The sequence below is a fragment of the Lemur catta genome, chromosome X, assembly GCF_020740605.2.
Source record: "Lemur catta isolate mLemCat1 chromosome X, mLemCat1.pri, whole genome shotgun sequence".
Lineage (NCBI taxonomy): Eukaryota > Metazoa > Chordata > Mammalia > Primates > Lemuridae > Lemur > Lemur catta.
The window spans coordinates 45,045,135-45,070,012 of record NC_059155.1 but is presented as its reverse complement, the minus strand read 5'-3'; the positions used below and the strand labels follow the sequence as shown (position 1 = coordinate 45,070,012).

The following is a 24,878-nucleotide window of genomic DNA, read 5'->3' as shown; positions in this document are numbered from 1 at the left end:
TCAGATCACAGTTATAAACACTAAAAAAGATATACTTTCTTTGTACATCTTTGTATAGTGTTAGTAAATTTGCATGCATGTATAAACACACAGAAAAATAATTATAGAAAATAAAACATCAACAGTGCTTATCTTTGGGGAGGTGGGTACATGGATTTTTGTTTTGATTATGCCTTTTTTTTAGCATTTTCCAAACATACTCCAATGAACATATTACTTTTATATTCAGAAAAAAACATCAGTTTTTAAACATGAAACACTCTGAACTTTTTATTCATTTTATTTTGCAGTGAAAGAACAAGAAATATCTTTTCAAAATGATAAAGGTATCACTTTCAATAAATGATTCAATATACTATAGGAAAAGAGAATTATGCACTGTAATCATGGTTTATACAATCACACAGAATATATGCCAGCTTTCAAAAATACTGTGATTGAAAGTTTCCTGATAAACAATAATCTCAATATGACTAAGTTTCATTATTTGTCACAGTCACATAAAGTGCAAGAGCCTATGAACAAGCTGTTATTAACAATAAATATAGTTTTGTCTGAAATTCTTAACCATATGCAGGACTCTTTTTAAGCATTCAAGTTTTAAATTCTGCTGCGTTTCTACTGCAAAATGAAGCAGGCACAATGAAATTAAACCCACTAGCTAAAGGACCAAGAAAACAAAAATTATAGAAAAAAACAACAGCAAAACCCTTGGGATGCTTCCCAGGATTCTCTTTCTAAACAAATATTGATCTCATTTAGTATTTCTGATAATATTCACAGTCACAGATTAATAGCTACATGACAAAAGGACTTCAGAAGGATTAAACTACACAGCACTATATTAATGTCTTAAATCATTTACCACAGTCTACATTTCTTGAAAACATTCTACTACTAAAATGCAAGGTCAAATTAATTAATATTTTAACTTTTTTCTTATATTTCTGAGGCATGTTTTAACTGACATTACAAGAAAAATACAGAACACACGACTTCTTATATCTTGAGTAACTAAATCTAGGCAGTTAATTTCAGGGCCATAGATGCTCTGCCTTAGCGATCAATGTCTTCTACTAATGCCTCAAGATTTTTGCAACAGGCTTTAACCTCCTCAATTGCAGCCATCCAATTATCATAAATAATTTTGTCATAAATTGCATCATTAACTTCCCTAACTACCCCCTCCTGCTGAGATTCAAGTGCATCGCCTGAGAAAAATAATACTGATCTTGGGATTATGTAAGTACGTAAATTGTGACCAAGTAAAAAATCATCATTTATATCCCCTCCATTTGAGCTGATTCCGTGAGGAGAGAAAAAATTGAAGAATGAATCCTTGGGAAAATCTTCAGTCACAGTTCGGATTGTTCCCCAGATCCGATGTTTCTGCTTCTTCTTGACGGTTTTCAAAGTGACATTCTTTCCTTCATTCCAATCTATCTCACAGCCTGTGCAATACTCAATCGCAGTTCCCCTGTAGGGATGGGGATCATAATATGCTAGCCTTGACTTCAGCACATAGGTCTTTGTCAACAGCTCATTTTTGAAATATTCATTGGGTTTGAAGTGAAATTCTAACGTGAAACTGAGAGGCTCATCAGGATCTGAGAGCTTCACTTTAATATCTGTTAGGAGCTTCAGAATAGGCTCATCATATTTCTTAATCAAAGGAGTGAGTGTGTCAACGTTTTTTAAGACAGTCAGCCAAAAATCAGGAATTCCCTTAGGATCCTCTTCTTCCTTATTCTCTTCTCCAGTAGCCTCAGTGTCCTTGTCGTCATCATCATCATCATCATCATCCTCAACAGCATAATCATAATAATAGTCCTCATAACCATCATCCTCATCCACATACTCATGTACCATACCCTCCTCATTACCATACATCTCTTCCTCATCATACATTTCCTCATCATCATAGTCCTCAGAGTCTGCTTTATATTCACATTCCTCTTCTGTGGGTTCATAGATTGCATTGATGATCTGCCGTCTTTTTTCCAGTAAGGGCTGATACATTTCAGCAAACTTTCTTTCAATGTCATGAAATTCCCTCAGGAATTTGGACTCTAAGTTGGCCGCTCTAGTTTGAAGCTTCTTAAGGGCTAACACACGGTATTTAACTTTCACAGGTAGACTTTCGACAAAATCTGTATCTAAAAGATAACCGATAAGTCCTTTTGGACGGTCTGGATCTGAGTCCTCATCATTATCTCCACCTTTTCGCTCGTCTTTCCCGGACCCAGCAGCAGCATTTTCACCTTTCTCCCCTTCTTCCCCAAGCCCAGCGGCGGCTTCTTCGCCGGGCTTCCCATCATCTCCAGGCCCAGCAGCGGCATCTTCACCGCGCTCCTGATTTTCCCCGGGCCCCTCCATCATTATATTATTACCAGCCTCTTCTTGGCTGGATTCTGAGAGTTCCTTGTGGTTTGCTGACTCGGCCATTTTTCAAAGGACCTTACACGCCTAAGGTGGCTACTAATAAGATCACGAGACCTGACCTCCGCAGGAAAAGACTCACCGAAATGTCAGAAGCGGCAGTGGCCGGGGCAGGGGTGGAACGATCAGTGGGGGCCGAACTGCGGGAGCTGCTGCGGAATAAAAAGCAGCTCTGAGGCTTTCTGATTCGGACAGAAGGAGCCGCGGCCTGGGCTGGGTGCAGAGGGCGGCGATGGCTGCTGTGACCAGTGTACTGCAGGAGCGGGCCAGAGACTGCAGACAGCCGCAGTGGGCAGACCTCCTCCGCAAGCAGCTGCTGCTGCAAGTAAAAAAAAAAAAAACGGTGCTGCAATTTGATTACGCAGCTGTCTCTTGGCTGAATTTTCTTGGTGCAAATAGCTTGCTGCGTCACCCCTTTCCCGCCCACAACTCTGCTCTAATCTCATTTGCTGGGCTGTAGTGATTGACAAATTCCAACCCAATAAATTATTAGATCTATCACGTTTCCAACTCTGCTCACCTTCCCAGGTTCTCTAATATGGCTGATTCATCCACCTCCCACTCATCCTCCACCGCACCCCCCCACCCCCGGCACAGAGTTTTCTAGAAACCCAGAATGTTTATTAGTTTAGTCATTCAACTTTTATCTCATACTATACTTTTATAATTTCAAAAGAACTAAGAGAAAATGTAACTAAAATGTCGGACAATAGAGGAGGGCAAGGCATCCCACTCATTTTAAATCAATCTCTGATTTTAGCCCAGAGATGTGGGGAGGGGAGTGGCGGGTGGTGGAAGAACTTACAGAGAGATTCTAGAATGTGTAAAAACACCAAAAGTTAGCATTGGTGGTCTTTGGGTGGTGATTTATATATTCCATATTTTGTTTTCCCGTATTTTTCACAAGCTACATGATTTTAGATTGAAAAATTCTCATAACATTTCCTGTGGGAGGAGGAGGTGAGATGGGGGGTGGGCAATGAGAGCCTGTATTGAAAAGTCAGTAAGGTGTACCCCACTGCATGACTACTGAACACATCAGGCAATAAAACAGTTGCCTAGTTTATGAGTAATACTGACTTTCCACTTCCTTCTTCTTGATGCTGTCTCTAAAAGCCATTGGGAATTTTTAAAATAAAAGCCAAAATATATAGTAATATTTCTTTTAAAAAATCATAACATTTCTTTGGTACTTTGGATGAGAAATACTCTAAATTTCAGCACTAAAAAAATGGTTAAATAGGTGATAGAGTATTCATAGGATAGAATACTGTGCAGTAATTAAAATTTCCTCTGGGTAATAATCCTGGTGATGCTTATTTTGTCCATATCTCCAATATTGATCATTAATAAATTGAACAATTTTTAAAATTTTCATTGACTGTTTTTATTTTCCAGATTTAAAGAATAGTTTATATTGCTTTACTATCACAGAGATAAACACTGTTGACATGCCATATTTATTTTCAGATTCTGTAAGTTTGGAGGTAAGTTTTTCCTCTTACTTATTTTATTTCTGTGTACTGCATATTATTGCAGTATTTACAAAACTAAGTTTTCATGTTCATGTCTCAGTCTGGTAGTTCCATGGTTATGAGTCCCATCCACTCCAAGTTTTTCTTTTCTAGTTCTGTAGTTGTAACATTCCCCATAGTTTTCTCATAATAAATACCATATGTGCTTATTTTAGAAAATTTGGAAAATGAGGGGATTTTTAGGGTAAGGTAGAAATCACTAATAATTTCACAACCCTTAGATCACATTTGGTCCTTTTCTTTGTAACATGTTTATATATATATGTTTGTGTTTAGACTGGTTGCTTTTAAAAATAAAACTGAGATAAACTTTTATAAACTTTCCCTTTTATTAGCATATCCTAATGTCTTTAAATACTCCATAAGAATGTGATTTTGAAACAAAATATATTGGTATTCAAATATATTATGTAGTTAAAACTATAAAGGACAGAGAGAAAGTATCTACATCTACTTTTAAGACTGAAGAATCCTCAGAGTCATACATGCAGTCACAGAAATCACAAGGGGAATGATGTGTTTCATTACATAAAACAAAAAAGATATGACAACAAAAGAAAATATAGATAAATTGGACTTCCTCAAAATTAAAAACTTTTGTGTCTCAAAGGACACTATCAACAGAATTAAAAGGGAACTATTGGGAGAGAGTAGGATAAATTATTTGCAAATCACATATCTAATAGTAAATTAATATCTAAAATATATAAAGGACTCCTACAAATGAATAACCAACCAAACAAACAAACAAACCAATTCAAAAATGAGCAAAGGACTTAAATAGAGATTCCTCCACAGCAGAGAAACAAGTGGCAAATAAGTATATGAAAAGATGATCAACATCACTAAATAAGGAAATGCAAATCAAAACCACAATGACATACTACTTCACATCCATTAGGATAGCTATTATTTAAAAACACACACAGAGAGAAAATAACGAGTATCAGGGATGGTACGGAAAATTGGAACCCTTGTACATTGCTGAGTAATGTAAAATGGTGCTGCCGCAATAGAAAGCAGTATGGCAGCTCCTCAAAACATTAAACCTAGAACTGACATATGATCCAGCAATTCCACTTCTGGGTATATGCCCCAAAAGTTGAAAACTGGGTCTCAAACAGATATTTTTAAACCCATGTTCATAGCAGCATTATTCACAATAGGCAAAAGTTGAAAATAGCCCATATGTCCATCAGTAGATGAATGGCTGAATAAAGTGTGATATAAATATATATAATTTTTTTCAGCCTTTAAAATGAATGAAATTTTGCCAGGCATGGTGGCTCAATGCCTGTAATCCTAGTGCTCTGAGAGGCCAAGGCAGTGGTGGGAGGATTGCTTGAGCTCAGGAGTTTGAGACCAGGCAGAACAAAAGGGATACCCCATCTCTACTAAAAATAGAAAAATTAGCCAGGTGGGGTAGCTCACATCTGTAGTCCCAGCTACTCAGGAGTCTGAGGCAGGAGGATCTCTTGAGCCTAGAAGTTTGAGGTTTCAGTGAGCTATGATGACATCACTGCACTCTAGCCTGGGTGACAGAGCAAGACTCTGTCTAAATAAATAAACAAATAAATGGAATGAAATTTTGACACATGCTACAACATGGATGAACCTTGAAAACATTATGTGAAGTAAAATAAGCCAGACACAAAAGGTATCTATACCAGTCAAATTTATAGACAGAAAGTAGAAATGTGGTTTCCAGAGGTTGGGGCAGAGGCAGAAAGGAATTTATTGTTTGATGAGTAAGGAGTTTCAGTTCAGGAAAATCAAACCATTTGGAAGATATATGGTGATAATGGTTCTCAATAGTGTAACTATACTTAATACCCCTGAACTGTATGTACACTTAAAAATAGTTAAAATGGTAAATATTGTGTTATGTCCATTTTACCATAATAAAAATGTTGAAAGAAACCCAAAAACATATTCAACATACTAGAAGTCCTAGCCAGAGCAATTACACAAGAGAAAGAAACAAATGGCATCCAAAATGGAAAGAAAGATGTCAATTTATCCTTGTTCACAGAAGACATGATACTATATTTAGAAAAAACTAAAGACTTCACCAAAACCTGTATGAACTGGTAAAAAAAATCAGTAAAGTTGCAGCATACAAATCCAAAACTCAGTAGCATTTCTATATACCAACAGCAAACAATCTAAAAAAGAAATCAAGAAAGGAATCCCATTTGCGATAGCTACCAAAAAAAAAAAACCACAATAAAATACCTAGGAATAAATTTAACAAAAGAAGTGAAAAATGTCTACAATGAAAACTTTAAAACACTGATGAAAGAAATTGAAGAGGACACAAAAAATAGAAAGATAACCCATGCTTATGGTTTAGAGGAATAAATGTTGTTAAAATGTACATAGCACCCAAAGTGATCTACAGATTCAATGCAATATCTATCAAAATACCAATGACATTCTTCACAGAAATGGAAAAACTATCCTGAAATTCATATGGAAGCACAAATGACCCCAAATAGCCAAAGCAATCCTGAACAGAAAGAACAAAGCTAGAGGCATCACACTACCTGACTTCAAAATATGCTACAAAGCTATAGTAACCCAAACAGCATGATAATGGGTATAAAAACAGATACATAGACCAATGGAACAGAATAGAGAGCCCAGGAATAAATCCATGCATTTATAGCCAACTCATTTTCAACAAGGGAACCAAGAACATATATTGGGGAAAGGACAAATTCTTCAATAAATTGTGCTGGGAAAACTGGATATGCATTATGAGGAATAATGAAACAAGACCCCTATTTCCCATTGTGTACAAAAATCAAATAAAAATAGATTAAAGACTTAACTGTAAGACCTGAAACTATGAAGTTACTAGAAGAAAACATTAGGGAAATGCTTTGGGACATTGCTCTGGGCAAAGATTTTTTGAGTAAGACCTCAAAAATCACGAGTAACAAAAGCAAAAATAGACAAATGGGATTAGATCAAGCTCAAACTTTCTGCACAGTAAAGGAAACAATCAACAGAGTGAAGAGACAACCTACAGAATGAAAAAATTTCGCAAACTACCCATCTGACAAGGGATTAATAATCAGAATGTATAAGGAATTCAAACAACTCCATAGCAAAAGACCAAATAATTTGATATAAAAATGCACAAATAATCTGAATAGACATTTAACAAAAGAAGACAAATTGCCATCAACTATATGAAAAAAAAATGTTCAACAATCACTAGTCATTAGGGACGTGCAAACAAAAATCCAAATGAGTTATCATCTCACCCTAGTTAAAATGGCTATTATCAAAAAGACAAAAAATAGAAAATGCTGATGAGGATGTGGAGAAAACGAAACACTAGTACACTGTTGGTGGTAATGTAAATTAGTATAGCCATTATAGAAAACAGTATGAAGTTTACTCAAAAAACTAAAAATAGAACTACCATATGATCCAGCAATTCCATTGCTGGGTATATATCCAAAGTAAGGTAAATCAGTATATCAAAGAGATATCTGCATTTTCATGTTTATTGCAGCACTATTCACAATAGCCAAGATATGGAATCAACCTGTATTCATCAACGGATGAACTGATAAAGGAAATGTAGTATATATACCCAATGGAATATTATTTAGCCATAACAAACAATGAAATTCTACCATTTGCAGCAACATGGTAGGAACTGGAGGACATTATGTTAAGTGAAATAAGCCAGGAACAGAAAGATAAATATTGCATATTCTCACTCATATGTGAGAGCTAAAAAACTTGATCTCATAGAAGTAGAGAGTAGAATGATGGTTACCAGAGACTGGAAAGGGTATAGAGGTGGGGGATGATGAAGAGATGTTAGTTAATGAGTACAAGTTACAGTTAGATGGAAGGAATAACTTCTAGTGTTTGATAACACAGTAGGATGACTATAGGTAATAATAATTTATTGTGTATTTCAAAATAGCTAGCAGAGAAGATTTGGAATGTTCCCAATATAAAGAAACAATAAATGTTTGAGGTGATGGATATCCTAATGACCCTGATTTGATCATTACATATTTTAAGCATGTTTTGAAACATCACATGTACCCCATGAATATGTACAATTATGTACCAACCAAAAAAAATTTTAAAAAAACTTATAGCATATTCTTGACAAACAAAAGATGCTTAATAAATTTTTAGCAAATGAATAAATAAATTTAAAAAATCAAAAACCAAATATTATAATTAAAATGAGAAGTAAGCAAAAATAGGTGAAATACATATAACACACACACACACATGCAAAACAAATAAATGATTACTATATAGATAATTGTCAATGGCTGAAATTAAAAATTATAACAATTCCATATTTGGCAAAGATGTAGCAAAATTGAGACTCTTAGATATTGCTAGTAGAAGCGTAAATTGACATAAATACTTTGGAAAATTGTTTGGCAGTAGCTACTAAATCTAAACACATGCCTCCCCTAGGACTCAGCAATTCTACCTTTAGGCATATACAAAAAAAGGCACATACAACAATATTTATGCCAGCTTTATTTATTTTTAAAATAACTCTTTGGGGGCATATTTTGTGTATCATGTAATGTACCCTTTTCAAGTGCATGAATCAATGATTTTTTAATTAAATTTACTAATTGGAGGTGAAGCGAGATGGCTGAATAGAACCCCTAACAGGAACATAAAACTGAACAACTGTCTACACATGAAAGCACCTTCATAAGAACTAAAAAAAAAAAGATGAGAGATCACAGTACCTGGTTTTAGCATAATAACAAGAAAAGATGCATTGAAGAGTGTAGGAAAGATAGTCTTACATTGCCTACATCACCCTTTTCTCAATCCCAGGCAGCACAGCCTGGAAAGAGAATCTGTGTGCTTGGAGGAGGGAGACAGAAGTGTGGGACTTTGTGTTGGTCAGTGCCACCCTGTCACAGTGGAACACAGCACCAGGCTGCTTCCCGCTAATGTCTCCTCTCCACAGAGCCCCACGTCTCCCGCGGTGATTCTGCACCGACTTCAGGCAGATCCCTAATTGAGTGGGTGTGGAGGTCAGTGGGGAAACAAGCCGCTTTCCTGTGGGGCTGAACCCACCTCACTCACTGGTGAGGCAGGAACAGCCATCCCGCACTCTGCTCTCTATTGTCCATCCCACACTCTCCAGATTTTCATGATCTTATTTCCCATTCACCTCAGTCTTTTCTTGCTCTCTGTGTCCCATGCTGATTCTCTGTGGATTCACACCATTGTTCTTGCGGAGGAGTGATTGATCCTCTAGTGTTGTGGCAGACCGAGATCCATGCTTTCCTCTCCAGGAGCACAAATCCAGGTCACCTCCACTCTGCCATCACAGGAACTTCGATTGATTTTCATATGTTGAATCATCCTTGCATTCCAGAAATAAATCTCACTTGGTCTTGGGCTATAATGCTTATAATATGCTGCTGAATTCTGTTTGCTAGTACTTTGATGAGGATTTTTGCATCAATGCTCATAAAGGATATTGGACTGCAGTTTTTTCTTTTCTTTTCTTTTCTTTTTGTGGTATCATTACTGGCTTTGGTATCAGGACAACATTAGCCTCATAAAATGAGTTAGGAAGTGTTGCCATATCTTCAATTTTTCAGCAGAGTTTGAGAAGTGCTAACGTTAATTCTTCTTTAAATGTCTGGTAGAATTCACCAGTGAAGCCATCAATTCCAGAGCTTTTATTCATCCAGAGATTTTGGATTACTGATTGAAGTTCCTTATGAGTTGTAGGTCTATTCACATTTTCTATTTTTTTATCATTCAGTCTTGGTATGTTTTGTGTTTTCAGTAATTAGTCCATTTCATCTAGGTTATCAAATTGGTGTACGATTGTACATAGCACATTTTTATCTTTTTTATTTTTGTAAAATGGGTATTAATGTTTCTATGTTCATTTATGATTTTAGTAATTTGTCTTTTCTCTTTTATTCAATTTAGCTAAATGTTTGACAATTTCATTAATCTTTTCTAAGAACTGACTTGGTTTTGCTGAATTTCTCTATTTTTTAAAATTCACTATTTTGATTATCTCTGTTCTAATCTTTATTATTTTCTTCTGGTGGCTTTGGGTTTAGTATTCTCCTTTTACTTTCTTACATTGTAAAGTTAAGTTAATGATTTGAGGTCTTTTGTCTTTTTAATGTAAGTATTTATAGCTATAAATTCCCCTGTCAGCACTGTTTCCACTACATCCTTGTATATTTTTGGCTCAAAATTCATAGAAAATATTGATCTGTAATTTTCTTCTTTGTTCTTTGCCTGGTTTTAGGATAAGGGTAATGCTGGCCTTCTAAAATGAGTTAAGAAGTTTCCCTTATATGCAATTTTTTGTAATATATTAGCTGGATTGGTGTTAACTCTTTCATTTTCTTTCTCAGAATTCACCAATGAAACCAACTGGTACAGGACTTGTCTTTGTTATGAGATTTGTGATTATTGATTTCATTTCCTTATGAGTTTTTACATTTTGTATACTTACATAATTCAGTTTGAGTAAGTCAGGAGTTTCTAGTAATTTGCTCATTTCATTCACATTATCCAATTTGTTGGCATGCAAATATTCATAGTGTTTTCTTATAATTTTTTTAGCTCTGTAAAATTGTTGGTAATGTCACCACTTTCATTTCTTTGATTTTAGTAATTAGATTCTTTTATTTTTTTAAATTAGTCAATGTAGCTAAAGGTTTATCAATTGTGTTGATCTTTTTGAATAACCAACTTTTTATTTTCTCTATTGTTATTCTAGTCCCTAATTTAGGTGTCTCTATTGATCTTTATTATTTCCTTTCTTCTAATAGCTTTTGGATTATTTTGATATCGTTTTCATATATTTTAGAGTGTAAAGTTAGGTTATTGATTTGAGATCTTTCTTCTCTGGTATCTGTATTTTTACAGTTATAAATTTCCTTCTTAACATGGCTTTCATAGCATCCCACAAAGTTTGGTATGTAGTGTTTTAGTTTTCATTTGCGTAAAAGAATTTTCTTATTTTCCTTGTGATTGCTTTTCTTTTTCTTTTTCTTTTCTTTTTCTTTTTGGATTATTGCTCACTCATTTTCTTTTTTTATTTGATTTCAGAATCTTATAGGGTTACAAAATTTTGGTTACATAAGTTACTTTTGTACCATTTGAATCAAAGTTATGAGTGTGCCCATTATCCAGATAGTGTGTATTGTACCCGTTAGGTGTTAATTTACTCATCCCCTCCTCCCCCATGACCTTCTTAATTTCCGATGAATACTATTTCCATATGTGCACATAAGTGTTTGTCAATTAGTTCCAATTTAATGGTGAGTACATGTGGTGTTTCTTTTTTCATTCTTGTGATACTTCACTTAGAAGAATGGTTTCCAATTCCATTTAGGTTAATAAAGAGGTATTAGTCCATCATTTTTTATGGCTGAGTAGCACTCCATTGTATACATATACCACATTACCACATTTTATTAATCCATTCATGTATTGATGGGCACTTGTGTTGTTTCCACGTCTTTGCAACTGTGAATTGTGCTGCTGTAAACATTTGTAGGCAGATATCTTTTTTATAGAATGTCTTTTTTTCCTTTGGGTAAAGACCCGGTGGAATTGCTGGATCAAATGGTAGTTCTACTTTGATTTCTTTGAGGTATCTCCATACTACTTTCCATAGAGGTTGTACTAGTCTGTAGTCCCACCAAAAGTGTATGAGTGTTCCTATCTTTCTGCATCCACACCAACATTTCTTGTTTTGGGACTTTTTGATATAACCCATTCTCATTGGAGTTAAGTGATATCTCATTATAGTTTTGATTTCATTTCCCTGATGATTAGAGATGCTGAGCATTTTTCATATGCTTCTTGGTCATTAGTCTATCTTCTTTTGAAAAGTTTCTGCTCATGTATTTTGCCCACCTTTTAATGGGGCTGTTTGATTTTTCTTGCTGATTTGCTTCAGTTCTTTTTTCTTTTTTTTTTCTTTACTTTTTTATCTTTTATTTCCTTTTTTTCCAGGATAAGTAAAGTTCATCTTCCTCTATGCTTGAGTTCTTTATAGATTCCAGTTATGCCCTTTATTGGATATATAGCATGCAAATATTTTCTCCCATTCTGTAGGTTGTTCAGTCATTCTGATGATTGTTTCGTTGGCTGTGCAGAAGCTTTTTAATTTGATCAGGTCCCATTTATTTATTTTTGTTGTCACTGTGATTGCTTTGAGGGCCTTCTTCATAAATTCTTTGCCTAGGCTGATGTCTGTAAGAGTTTTTCCAACACTTTCTTCTACAATTCTTATAGTTTCATGCCTTAGGTTTAAATATGTTATCCATTGTGATTTAATTTTTGTGAATGGTGAGAGGTGGGGCTCCTGTTTGAGTCTTCTACATCTAATTTTCCTACCAGCATTTATTGAATATTGATTCTTTTCCCCATTGTATGTTTTTGTCTGATTTGTCAAAGATCAGATGACAATATGAAGATGGTTTTATATCTGGGTTCTCTGTTCTGATCCATTGGTGTATGTCTTTGTTCTTGTGCCAGTACCATGCTGTTTTAGTGACTATAACCTCATAGTATAGCTTGAGGTCTGGTAAATTGATGCCTACTAATTTTTTCTTTTTGCTTGAGGTTGCTTTGGCTATACAGGGTCTTCTCTGGTTCCTTATGAAGTGTAGAATTATTTTTTCTATATCTGTGAAAAATGATGTTGGTATTTTAATAGGGATTGCATTGAATCTATAGATCACTTTGGGTGATATAGACATTTTGACAATGTTGATTCTTCCAATCCATGAGCATGACATATTTTTCCAATTGTTTACATCTTTTGCTATTTCTTCCTCAGTATTCATAGTTCTCCTTTTAGAGGTCTTTCACCTCCTTAGTTAAATATATTCCTAGGTATTTTATTTTCTTTGTTTCTATTGTGAAAGGTATTGAGTCATTTATTTGGTTCTCAGCTTGACTGTTGTGGGCATATATGAATGCTGCTGATTTGTTTACATTAATTTTGTAACCTGAGACTTTATTGAATTTGTTTATCAATTCCAGGAGTCTCTTGGCAGAATCTTTGGGGTTTTCTAGACAAAAGATCATATCTTCAACAAAGAGCAATAGTTTGACCTCTTCTGTCCCCATTTGGATACCCTTGATTTCCTTCTCTAGTCTGATTGCTCTGGCTAGGACTTCCAGCTCTATGTTGAATAGAAGTGGTGATAGTGAGCAACCTTGTCTGGTTCCAATTGGAAATGGAAATGTTTTCAATTGTTCCCCATTTAGTATGATGTTGGCTATGGGTTTGTCATATATGGCTTTTATACTTTTGAGGTGAGTCCCATGACTTCTTATTTGACTCATTTATTGTTTTAAAGTGTCTCATTTAATTTCCTATATTAGTGAGTTTTGTATTTCTTTTGATTTCTAGTGTCATTCTATTTTAATAGGAAAATAGGAAAAGATACTTTGCAACCATTTCAATCTTCTTAAATTCATTAATACTTGCTTTTTGGCCTAACAAATGGCCTAATGAATGGCCATCCATTAAAGTGATTTTTATGAGAATGTGAGAAAAATATGTATTCTGCTGTTGTTGGATATATTATTGTCTATATGTCTGTTAGATGTATTTGGTTTATGGTGTTGTTTAAGTCCTCTATTTTCTTAACCATCTTCTCTCAAATTGCTCTACCGATTATGAAAGTGATGCATTGAGTTTTCCAATTATTATTGTAGAACTGTCTTTTTTTCCTTTTATCAATTTTGCCTCATATTTTGAGACTGTGATATTTGGTACATGTATGTTTATAATTATTATATCTTCTTGTGCATTGACCTTTTAGTCAATATATAATGTCCTTCTTTGTCTCTTGTAATAGTTTTTGAATTAAAGTCTATTTGTCTGATATGAGTATGGACATACCTGCTCTCCTTTGTTTACCATTTGCATGGAATATCTTTTTCCATCCGTTCACTTTGGACCTCTTTATGTTTTAAAAACTAATGTGTCTCTTGTAGACAGCATGTAGTTGTATCATGTTTTTAAATTCATTCTGCCAATCTTTATCTTTTTATTAGGAGTTTAATCTATTTATATTTTAAAATTTACTGATAGAGATGGACTTATTTTTGTCATTTTGTTTTTTTGTTTTCTAAAAGTTTTATGCCCTTTTTGTCTCATTTCCTCTATTACTGACTTCCTTTGTGTTATTTTATTTTTTGTAGTGACAAGTTTCAACTCCCTCCCTCATTTCATTTTGAGTATATGCTATAGATGTTTTCTCTATTGATTTTCAGAGTTTTTTCCATGTCATATTCCTGAATTCACTATAGTTTTTTTCCTGTGTTTCCCTTAACCCTTGTAGTATATTTAAAATAGCAGGGTTTTTTTAGATTTGCCTTTTAAAGATTTTATTAAAATATAATGTGGACTATATATGATATTTTGTTACATGCATAGAATGTATAATGCTTAAGTCAGGGTATTTAGGGTATCCATCACCTTAAGAATTTATCATTTCTATGTTTTGAGAACATTTCAAGTCCTCTATTCTAAATATTTTGAAATATGCAATACATTTTTGTTAACTATAGTTACCTACTCTGATTTTGGGCATTATAACTTACTTCTATGATATAAGTGTGGTAAAGATTTTGTTTAGTCTTATATCTAGGCTTCCTCTGAGATAACTTCTGTCAATTAATTTTGTTCATTTGAATTAGCTATGCTTTCATGTTTTTTGTATGGTTGTGATTTTTTGTTGATATTTGGGCATGTAATCATTATAATGTGGTAACTGTGTAAATTAGATTCTTTCCTTTTCCCTAGGTCTGCTATATTTTTTTATTGTTGAAGTTTATAGTACATTTGTTTTTGGACTTTACCACACAATATTTTCTAAGACTGTTCAATGTTTTCTGTATTCTCTTAAATTTTCTTTAGCTTATGTTCAGCTAATATTTGGACAGAGATTTTCTTGAATACAGAGCTGAAATAAACAAACAAATAAACCCACTAAACAACAACAAAAATAGAAAAAACACCTCTCTTTGTCTTTGAAGCCTTTTTCAGTGATGGGGCAGTTCTTCACTAATTAGATAGGCTGCTCTAAGCCTTAAACTCAGCCCGAGGTGAAAGCTTAATGTCTTTCTAGGTGATTTTTTTATTTAGCATGTGTCTTCCCTGGGCAAGCACATAACTTTTTAAATTCCTTTTTATAAGTGTCTTCTTTTGAATGTCCAATTTTTCAAAGAGTCTCACCACAGCTTTTTCTCTGAGCCTTAGATGGTCTACTTTATGTCTTCACCCAGAATCTCTTCCCTGAGCAACTGTGAGTTTTTAGTCCCTTTGTAGCTTTTTTTGCCCACCTGTGTTCTGAGTTCTACTAAGTGTTGGCAAGCATCTTCTCAGGTTTCCCCCAGCCAGATTAGAAGAGATATATGCAATAACTTGCAAATAAGTTCTGCTCCACTCTGTTTGATTCAAGGAGGGAATTGAGAACCCAAGACCAAGACCATTACCATGCCAGGAAGGTGGTGGGACAAGTACAAATAAAAATGCAACAAAACATTCCTACCATTTTGAAGATGACCTTTTCTTGATTGGGTGATTGCTTGGTTGCTGTAAAACTGTGTTTTTTAGAGCTCCTACAAAGTTGATTTAGACAGCTGTTGGGCTTTCTTTTTGATGTTTCCGTAGGGGAATAAGACTTTGGTGTTTTGGGTCTGCCATTTTGCTGATGAAATTCCAAAGGATTTGGGTTCTTAATTTTATGCTTATTGTTTATGTATACAGCTCAATTGATTTTTATGTGCTGATCTTGTATCCTGCCACCTTGCTCTACTTGTTTGTTAATGCTAATAGTTATTTGGTAGAGTCCTTAGTATTTTCTACATACAGAATCATGTTCCCTGTAAATAAAAAGTTTTACTTCTTTCTTTCCTTTTCTTGTCAGACTGTGCAGACTAGTGTTTCCAGTACCAATTTTAACAGAAATAGCAAGAACACACATTTCATTATTCCCACCTTATGGTTAAGACCTTCAAGCTAACAATATTATGATTTATGTCTACTGTAGCTTTATTATAGATGTTCTTGATCCATTTGAGAAAATTCTATTCTGTTCCTAGTTTGCTGAGAATTTTTATCATGAATGGTTGTTAGGTTTTGCGAAATTCTTTTTTTCTGTGTTTATTGAGCTGATTCTGGAGTGTTTTACTTTCTTCTATTAGTATGGATGATTACATTCATTTTCAGATATTAAACTAGCCTTGTGTCTCTGGAATAAATTGCATTTGGTCATGGTGTATAATTCTTTTGATATATTGTTAGACTATGTTTGTTAATATACTACTGAATAATTTTTGCCTATGTTCACTAGGGATATTGGGCTGTAGTACACTTCTCTTATAATGTCTTGGTCTGTCTTTAGTATAAGGATGATAGATACTTGTCTTATAGAATGTATTGAAAAGTATTCTGTCTACCTCTATTTTCTGGAAAAGTTTGTAGAGTATTTGTATGACTCATTAGATATTTGATTTAATTCATAAGTGAAACCATCCTGGTCTTTTTTGTGTGGAGGAATATTTTTAATTACTATTTTAATTTATTTATTTGCAACAGGCCTAGTCAGATTTCCTGTTTCTTCTAAACAGGATTGGTAACTTGTATTTTTCTATTAATAGAAATTTGTCCATTTCATATATGTTATTGACTTTGTTGGCATAAATTGTCCATTTTATGACCTTATAATATTTTTAGTTTCTGAAAAGTCAGTATTAATGTTGTCTCCTTTGTTCCTCTTGTTGATGACCTTTGTCTTTTCTTTCTTTTTGCTTGATTACTTTGGATAAAGGCTTGCCAATTTTTTTGGATATCGTCAAAGAACTAATATGGAGTTTTATTGATTTTTATTATTTATTTCTTTGATTTACATTCTAATATTAATATTTGTTATTTTCTTCTTTCTACTTTCTTTAGGTTTAGCTTGTTCTTTTTAAAATGTTCTTAAGGAGAAACACAGATAATTTATTTTCTTTCTTTCTTCTTCTCTGATATATCCATTTAAAGCTTCACATTTCCATAAAATCACTGCTTTACTTACATCTAATATGTTTTGCTGTGTTTTTACTTTCATTCAATTTAAAATATTTTTAATTGACTTTGTAATTTTATGTTTGACCTATGGGTTATTTACAAATGTATTACTTAATTTTCAAATACTTTTGGAATTTCCAAACTTCTTTTGCTAATTTCTAATTTAATTCTATTGACATCTGAGAATGTAGTTTTTAATGATTTCAATAATTTTAAATTTATTAAGAATCATTTTACTGCTGATTATGTGTTCTATCCTGAAAGGTATTTCATTTTGTACTTGAAAAAAATGTACATTTCTTTCTCCTGTTAGATAAAGTGTTGTACAGATGTTTTATAGATCAAGTTGATTCATATAGTTGTTCAAATATTCTACATCTTTACTAATTGTCAGGCTACTTGTGCTCTCAATTGTTGAGAGTGGAATATTAAAGTCTCTAACTATTGTCTCCCTTTATTTTGTCAGGTTTTGTTTCATATATTTTGGGGCTCTTTCTTAGGGGAATATATGATTATAATTGCTATGTCATCATGCAGATTTGACACATTTATGTTTATAAAATATTCCTATTTGTCCCAGTAACGTGTTTTGTTTGATAATAGTATAATAAACTCAGATCTCTTTTGGTTACTGTTTACATAGTATATTTTTTCTGCCATCATGTTTTTAACCTACTTGTGTCATCAAGTCTCACATGAATTTATTGTAAGCAATATAAATTATGTCAGTAGAATTAGTATATGCTACTCATTTTCTTAGTGCATGATCTCAGATTACAATATGTATATTAACTTATAACAATTTAGTTTAATAACATTTTAATTTCAATATTATATAGAACCTGTGCTCCAATACAGCTCTATTCCCTCCCCCCATTTGTAGTATTATTGTCACACAGATTGTATCTTATGCATTATCCCCTTACACAGTTTTGTAATCATTATTATAGGCAGCTGTCTTTCAAAGAAGCTAGGATAAGAAAAGTGTTACAAAATGCATTCATACTGTCTCTGACATTTACTTATGTGGCTATCTTTACTTGTACTCTTTGCTTATTCTTAAGGATTCAAGTTAACTTCTAATGTCATTTCATTTAAGTCTGCTTGTCTTCCTTCAGTATTTGTTTTAGCAAAGATCTGTTAGTGATGAAGTTAATTAGTTTTTGTTTATCTTGAAATGTCTCAATTTCTTCTTCTCCTTTTTAGGATAATTTTCCTGGATGTAAAATTCTTGCTTGACAGAATTTTTTTATTTTTAAACTTTTTTATTGCAGCATATTACGGGGTACAAATGTTTAGGTTACATATACTGCCTTTGCCCCACCCAAGTCAGAGCTTCAAGCTTGTCCATCTCCCAGACAGTATGCACTGCACCCATTAGGTGTGAATATACCTATCCCCTTCTCCCCCCACCATTCTGCCTGACACCTGATGAATGTTACTACTAAATGTGCACATAAGTGTTGGTCAGTTAATACCAATTTGATGGTGAGTATATGTGCTACTTGTTTTTCCATTCTTGTGATACTTCACTTAGTAGAATGGGCTCCAGCTCTATCCAGGATAATATAAGAGGTGCTATATCACCATTGATTTTTGTGGCTGAGTAGAACTCCATGGTATACATATACAACATTTTATTAATCCACTCATGTATTGATGGGTACTTGGGTTGTTTCCACATCTTTGCAATGGTGAGTTGTGCTGCTATAAACATTTGGGTGCAGATTCTTTTTATAGAATGTATTTTTTTCCTTTGGGCAGATGTCCAGTAATGGGATTGCTGGATCAAAGGGTAGTTCTACTTGTATCTCCATATTGCTTTCCAAAGAGATTGTACTAGTTTGCAATCCCACCAGCAGTGTATGAGTGTTCCTATCTCTCCACATCCATGCCAACATTTATTGTTTTGGGACTTTCTGATAAAAGCCATTCTCACTGGAGTTAAGTGATATCTCATTGTGGTTTTGATTTGCATTTCCCTGATGATTAGAGATGTTGAGCATATTTTTCATATGTTTGTTGGCCATTAGTCTTTCTTCTTTTGAAAAGTTTTTGTTCATGTCCTTTGCCAACTTTTTAATGACACTTTTTGATTTTTTTCTTGCTGATTTTCCTGAGTTATCAGCCCATTATCAGCCCATTATCGGATGTGTAGCATGCAAATATTTTCTCCCATTCTGTAGGTTGTCTTTTTGCTCTCATGATAGACTTCAAGCTACACTACAAGGCTGTAGTAACTAAAACAGCATGATACTGGCTCAAGAAAAGAGACATAGATCAATGAAACAGAACTGAGAACCCAGATATAAAACCATCCTCATATAGCCATCTAATCTTTGACAAAGCAGACAAAAACATACACTAGGGAAAAGAATCCTCATCCAGTAGATGGTGCTAGGAAAATGGGGTAGCCACATGTAGAAGACTAAAACAGGATGCACATCTCTCACTTCTCACAAAAATCAACTCACAGTGGATAACAGACTTAAACCTAAAGGAATGAAACTATAAGAATTCTGGAAGAAAATGCTGGAAAATCTCTTATAGACATTCACCTAGGGAAAGAATTTATGACGAAGACATTAAAGGCAATGACAGCAACAATGAAAATAAATAAATGGGACCTGATCAAATTAAAAAGCTTCTGCACAGTCAAGTATTTTATTCTTTTTATGGCTAAATAATATTCCATTGTATAGATATAACACAATTTGTTTATCCATTTATCAGTTGATGGAAATATGGGTTGTTTCTACTTTTTGACCTTTATAAATAATGCCACTAAGAACATTCAGTTACCAATTTTTGTCTGAGCATATGTTTTCAATTCTTTTAGTTATATACCTTGGAGTGAAATTGTTGAGGCATATTTAACTTTTTGAGGAACTGCAAAATTGTTTTACACTGTGGCTGCACCCTTTATATCCCCACCAGCAATGTACAAAGATTCCATTTTCTCCACACCCTTACCAACACTTGTTATTTCCTCCCTGTTTGTTTATTATAGCCATCCTAGTAAGTGTAAAGTGATGTCACATTTTAGTTTTGAATTTCATTTCTCTAGTGACCAATAATGTTAAGCATCTTTGCATGTGCTTATTGGTGATTTGTATTTATCCTGTGGAGAAATGTATATTCAAATCCTTTACTCATTTTTAAAATTTGATTATTTTTCTTTTATTTTTGATTTGTAAAGTTTTTATATATGTTCTGGAAAATAAACCCTCATAAGATAGAGCTGGAACTCATTCTACTAAGTGAAGTATCCCAAGAATGGAAAAATAAGCACCACATGTACTCACTATCAGATTGGTTTCACTGATCAACACCTAAGAGCACATATAGGAATAACATTAATCAGGTGTCAGGCAGATGGGAGGAGGGCAGGGATGGGTGTATACATGCATAATGACTGCGATGCGCACCATCTGGGGGATGGACACGCTTGAAGCTCTGACTGGGGGGGGAGGAGGACAAGGGCAATATACGTAACCTAAACTTTTGTACCCCGATAATATGCTGAAATTTAAAAAAAGTAAAAAAAATAAAAAATAAATAAATTTGAAAATTTTTAAGTATAATACACTAATAGGAATATATGGTGCAATCACTTTAATAAAGCTTGGTCACTTATAAGAGAGTGTTTTAAGTCAAGTTGCACTTATCATACAATCAACATTTTGATTGTATTTTATTATCATACAATATAACCTTTTGACTAGTAATATTTACCCAAGAGAAAGTAAACATATGTCTGTACTAACATTTTTATATGAATATTCAAAGAATTTTAGCTTTAATAATAAAAAATGGATACAACTCAATATGTCTATCAATAGGTAAAGAGATACACAAATAGTGGTATATCAGGGTAATGTTCTACTACTCAAGTTAAAAAGGAACAATCTAATTATACCAGTGTGTGAAAATACCAATGAATCTCATAATATTTGTGAAGAGTAAAATAAGCAAGACAAAAAGGTAGATACTGAATCAGTCCATTTATAAAAGCTCTAGAAAATACAAACATATATAATTATGTAGAGCAGTTTTGTGGTTGAAAGAAGATAGGCTGCAGGAAGGGAGAAAGTAAAAAGAGAGAATGAAGAATTTTGAAAAGTTATTGATTTGTTCATTTTCTTTTGATGATTGTTTCAAGGGTATATGCATATGTCAAAGTTCATGAATTGTATACTTTATGTAATGTTTATTGTATATCAATTATCCCTCAATATAGCTGTAAAAATACCATTTATCAGAGTATCAAAACCAGCAAATACTTGGTAGCAATAATTCCTTTAGTCAAAACTATAAATCATTGCCAAGATAAATTAAAGAAGACTTCAATAAATGGAGATATGTATCATGTTCATGGATTCTAAGACCCTTTATTATTATGATGTCAATACACGTCAAATTGACTTATATATTCAGTACAATCCCAAATATACTTTCAGCATGATTACTATTGTTAAAATTAACAAGCTGATTCCAAATTATGTATGGCAATATAATTAGCCATGATAATTTAATACTAACAATGTTGGAAGAGTTATACCATAAGATATCAAAAGTTATTATGGGCCGGGCGCGGTGGCTCACGCCTGTAATCCTAGCCTTCTGGGAGGCCGAGGCGAGTGGATCGCTCGAGGTCAGGAGTTCGAGACCAGCCTGAGCGAGACCCCGTCTTTACTAAAAATAGAAATAAAAATTATCTAGACAACTTAAAACAAATATAGAAAAAAAAATTAGCCGGGCACGGTGGCGCATGCCTGTAGTCCCAGGAGGTGGGGTCGGGAGTCGGGAGGTGAGGCAGTAGGATCGCTTAGGCCCCGGAGTTTGAAGTTGCTGTGAGCTAGGCTGACGCCACGGCACTCACTCTAGCCTGGGCAACAAAGTGAGACTCTGTCTCAAAAAACAAAACAAAAAAAAAGTTATTATGATTCTACAGTAATTAAAACAGTGTGTTTTTAGTAAAAAGATAAACTAATAGACAGAATAGAAACAAATATACCAATGGAATAGAATAAAGTCCAGATTTTAAAAAAACAATAGATATACACAGTTTAGGGGGGAGGGAGCAAGGGCAATATACATAACCTAAACTTTTATACCCCCATAATATGGTGAAATAAAAAAAATTAAAATAAAATAAAAAGTTACCCCCAAAAGTTTTATGCATTATAGTAGGGAAAGTTTGATCTTTTCAATAAACTGTGTTGGCTTAGATATCTATTTTTTTAATGAACCTTGATGCCTATCATGCACTATACACAAAAAAGTAATTCAAGTTGACTCATAGACTTCAATACATAAGGTATAACAATAGAACTTCTGGAGGAAGAATTAGAAATGTCTTCATGATTTTTGGACAGGATAAAATTTTTAAAAATAGGACATCAAAATTACTAAACATAAAAAGAAAGACTGATAAATTGAACTTAATCAAAATTAAGAATATATTTCTTCAAAAGACATTGTTAATAAAGTGAAAAAGAATGTCATAATCTGGGAAAAGATAATCCCTATACGTATTCACAACAAAGGATATGTATATAAAACATATAAAGAACTATTACAAATCAAAGTAAAAGCAGAAAACCCAATTTAAATGGATAAAACACTTAAACAGGCACTTCAGAAAGAGAATCTACAAGTGGCCAATAAGCATATGAAAATATATTAAATATAATTAGATATCAAAAAATTGTCAATTCTATTTCTAAATACATTTATAAGAGAAATAAATACAATGGGAGTTTTACAATGTATTTGTAAATCCACCAATCTTGTATATCCACCAAGAAATGTGTTCAAGAGTTTGTATAGCAGCTTTATTTATAAGAGCCAAAATCTGGGAATTTTTTGTCAAAAATAAAAAGATATATAGCTTTTGGATATTCTTTTCATACAATGGAATAATACTCATAAATAAAAAAGAATAAATGATTGCTATACTCAACTAGATGCCTGTGTCTCATTGACACTATACTGACCAAACTGATCCATACGTAAAGCTTAGTTACTGTATGGTTTCATTTGTGACACATAAGAAATAGAAAAATTTATCTACAAGAATATAATTCACCTCTAGGGTAGGTATTAATTGTGTAGGAGTGTGAGAAAGACTTCTAAGATGATGGAAAATTCTATATTTGATATGATTGGTGGTTATAATGGTGCATAACTATATAAATAATTCATTGAGCTGCACACTTTAGATTTGTGAACTTTACTGTAAGTTATATCTCAATTTTAAAAACTGACTAGATATTAAGAGAAGAAGGCTAAAGGGAAAGGAATTAAAGATACCATTACTAAGAAAATATAGTGTTCTATTATCTTCATTCAAGTCTTCAAGACAAGAAAAGGTGAACGAATGGTGACTGCCCATGTCTGCTCAAGTGAACTGTATCCAGACAATTTATTACTTTGTATACAATACACCATTTGGCCAGCTTTTAAGGCATAACCACAATAGCTACAGCTGTTTAGGAGAATCTTTTTCACCAGGTATATAATTCTCAAACACTTTTTTAAGAAACTTTATTCTTAAGAACATTTTTTTTCTTGAGATGTTGATTCTGGAAACATTGTCCCTCAGAGCACTGATTCTAGAAACATTATTCCTAGAAGTTATACTACTAGCTTGTTGCTTGCAGCATTGCCTGTGGGAACATTTATTCTAGGAGTTTTACACTCATGACAATTGCCCCTGGAATTGCTGACAGAGGAATATAACCTTGAGGGCTTTCCATCTAGAGCTGTGGCTGCTGAGGTCGGATTGCCAGATAAAATGAAAGATATCCAGTTAAATTTGAATTTTACATAAAATTTCTGAAACCAGATTTTATCTGTACAGAAATAGAAGAATTATCCTCCCTATAATCTCTCTGGTGATTACCCTAAGGGATAGGAAGAAAGAATACTACAGAGACATAAGCCACAGGTTCTGATTAACCAGGGCTGAGGTGGGGCCCAGGAATTTGGACTTTTATAAAATTTTTCCAAACGTACAATCAAGTTTTAAAACCCCTAAACTCCCATTGTAAAGCATGGCACATGTAAATTTCCCAACCAAATGAGTCTTCTCTTTTTAAATAATTCTAAGGAAGAATCTATACTCTACTTCAATGTTTACCCATCCTACTATGGTAACTCCAAATATATTTAAAGACTGCTAGTAGCTTTCTCCTCCCACATCAGTTCTTTACTAATTACCCAATGAAAAATATTATAAAACTGAAAGATAAATCTTATTTTTATTCCACCTGCAAGCCATAGAACAGTAACTAGTTAAGTTTTCCTTGATTGAGTAATACAGTTGTAGATAAATCCTTCTTCTGATTTTAGCTTCTGATAACTTGAATAGACACCCTGTTTGGAGAACTAGGTACATCTGTACTTCTAACATATTCAATTTTGAGTTACTTTGATTTCTCATTTTCTTCACATATTCCACACCTTAATCAGAGTCACAAGTTCAGAGAGTATCTAAATTGGAACATTCTTCAAAGTTCAAGTTCTTTGCTTTATAGATGAGTAAACTGGGATAGTTAGAGGAAAATGGAATTGTCCAAATGGCAGAGCTAAGATTAGATCTTTCTCCCTGAAGGACCAGTAAGAATCTCAGAAGACTGGGTAGTGTTCCTGACATAGAAATAAGGATAAAAGGCAGGGAAAGGAAAAGAAAGAAGAGATGTAGGTGGAGCAAAATGGCCAAATAGAAAGCTCCAGTCATTATCCCTCTGCATGAGCATGACATTCAACAACTATCCATGCAAGTAAGCACCTTCAGAAGAATGAAA

At 33.6% G+C, this 24,878-nt stretch overlaps 1 protein-coding gene across 1 annotated transcript in view; it reads right to left on the bottom strand.

Moving 5' to 3' along the window:
- Window positions 1–242: 242 nt before the first annotated feature.
- NAP1L2 (nucleosome assembly protein 1 like 2) overlaps window positions 243–24,878 on the bottom strand; it is a 56,891-nt gene continuing 32,255 nt past the window's right edge. The window contains exon 2 of the mRNA XM_045537523.1: window positions 243–2,758. Within this exon, the coding sequence (XP_045393479.1) occupies window positions 1,057–2,445 (1,389 nt within the window). The 5' untranslated portion in view covers window positions 2,446–2,758 and the 3' untranslated portion in view covers window positions 243–1,056. The remainder of the gene's footprint in view (window positions 2,759–24,878) is intronic.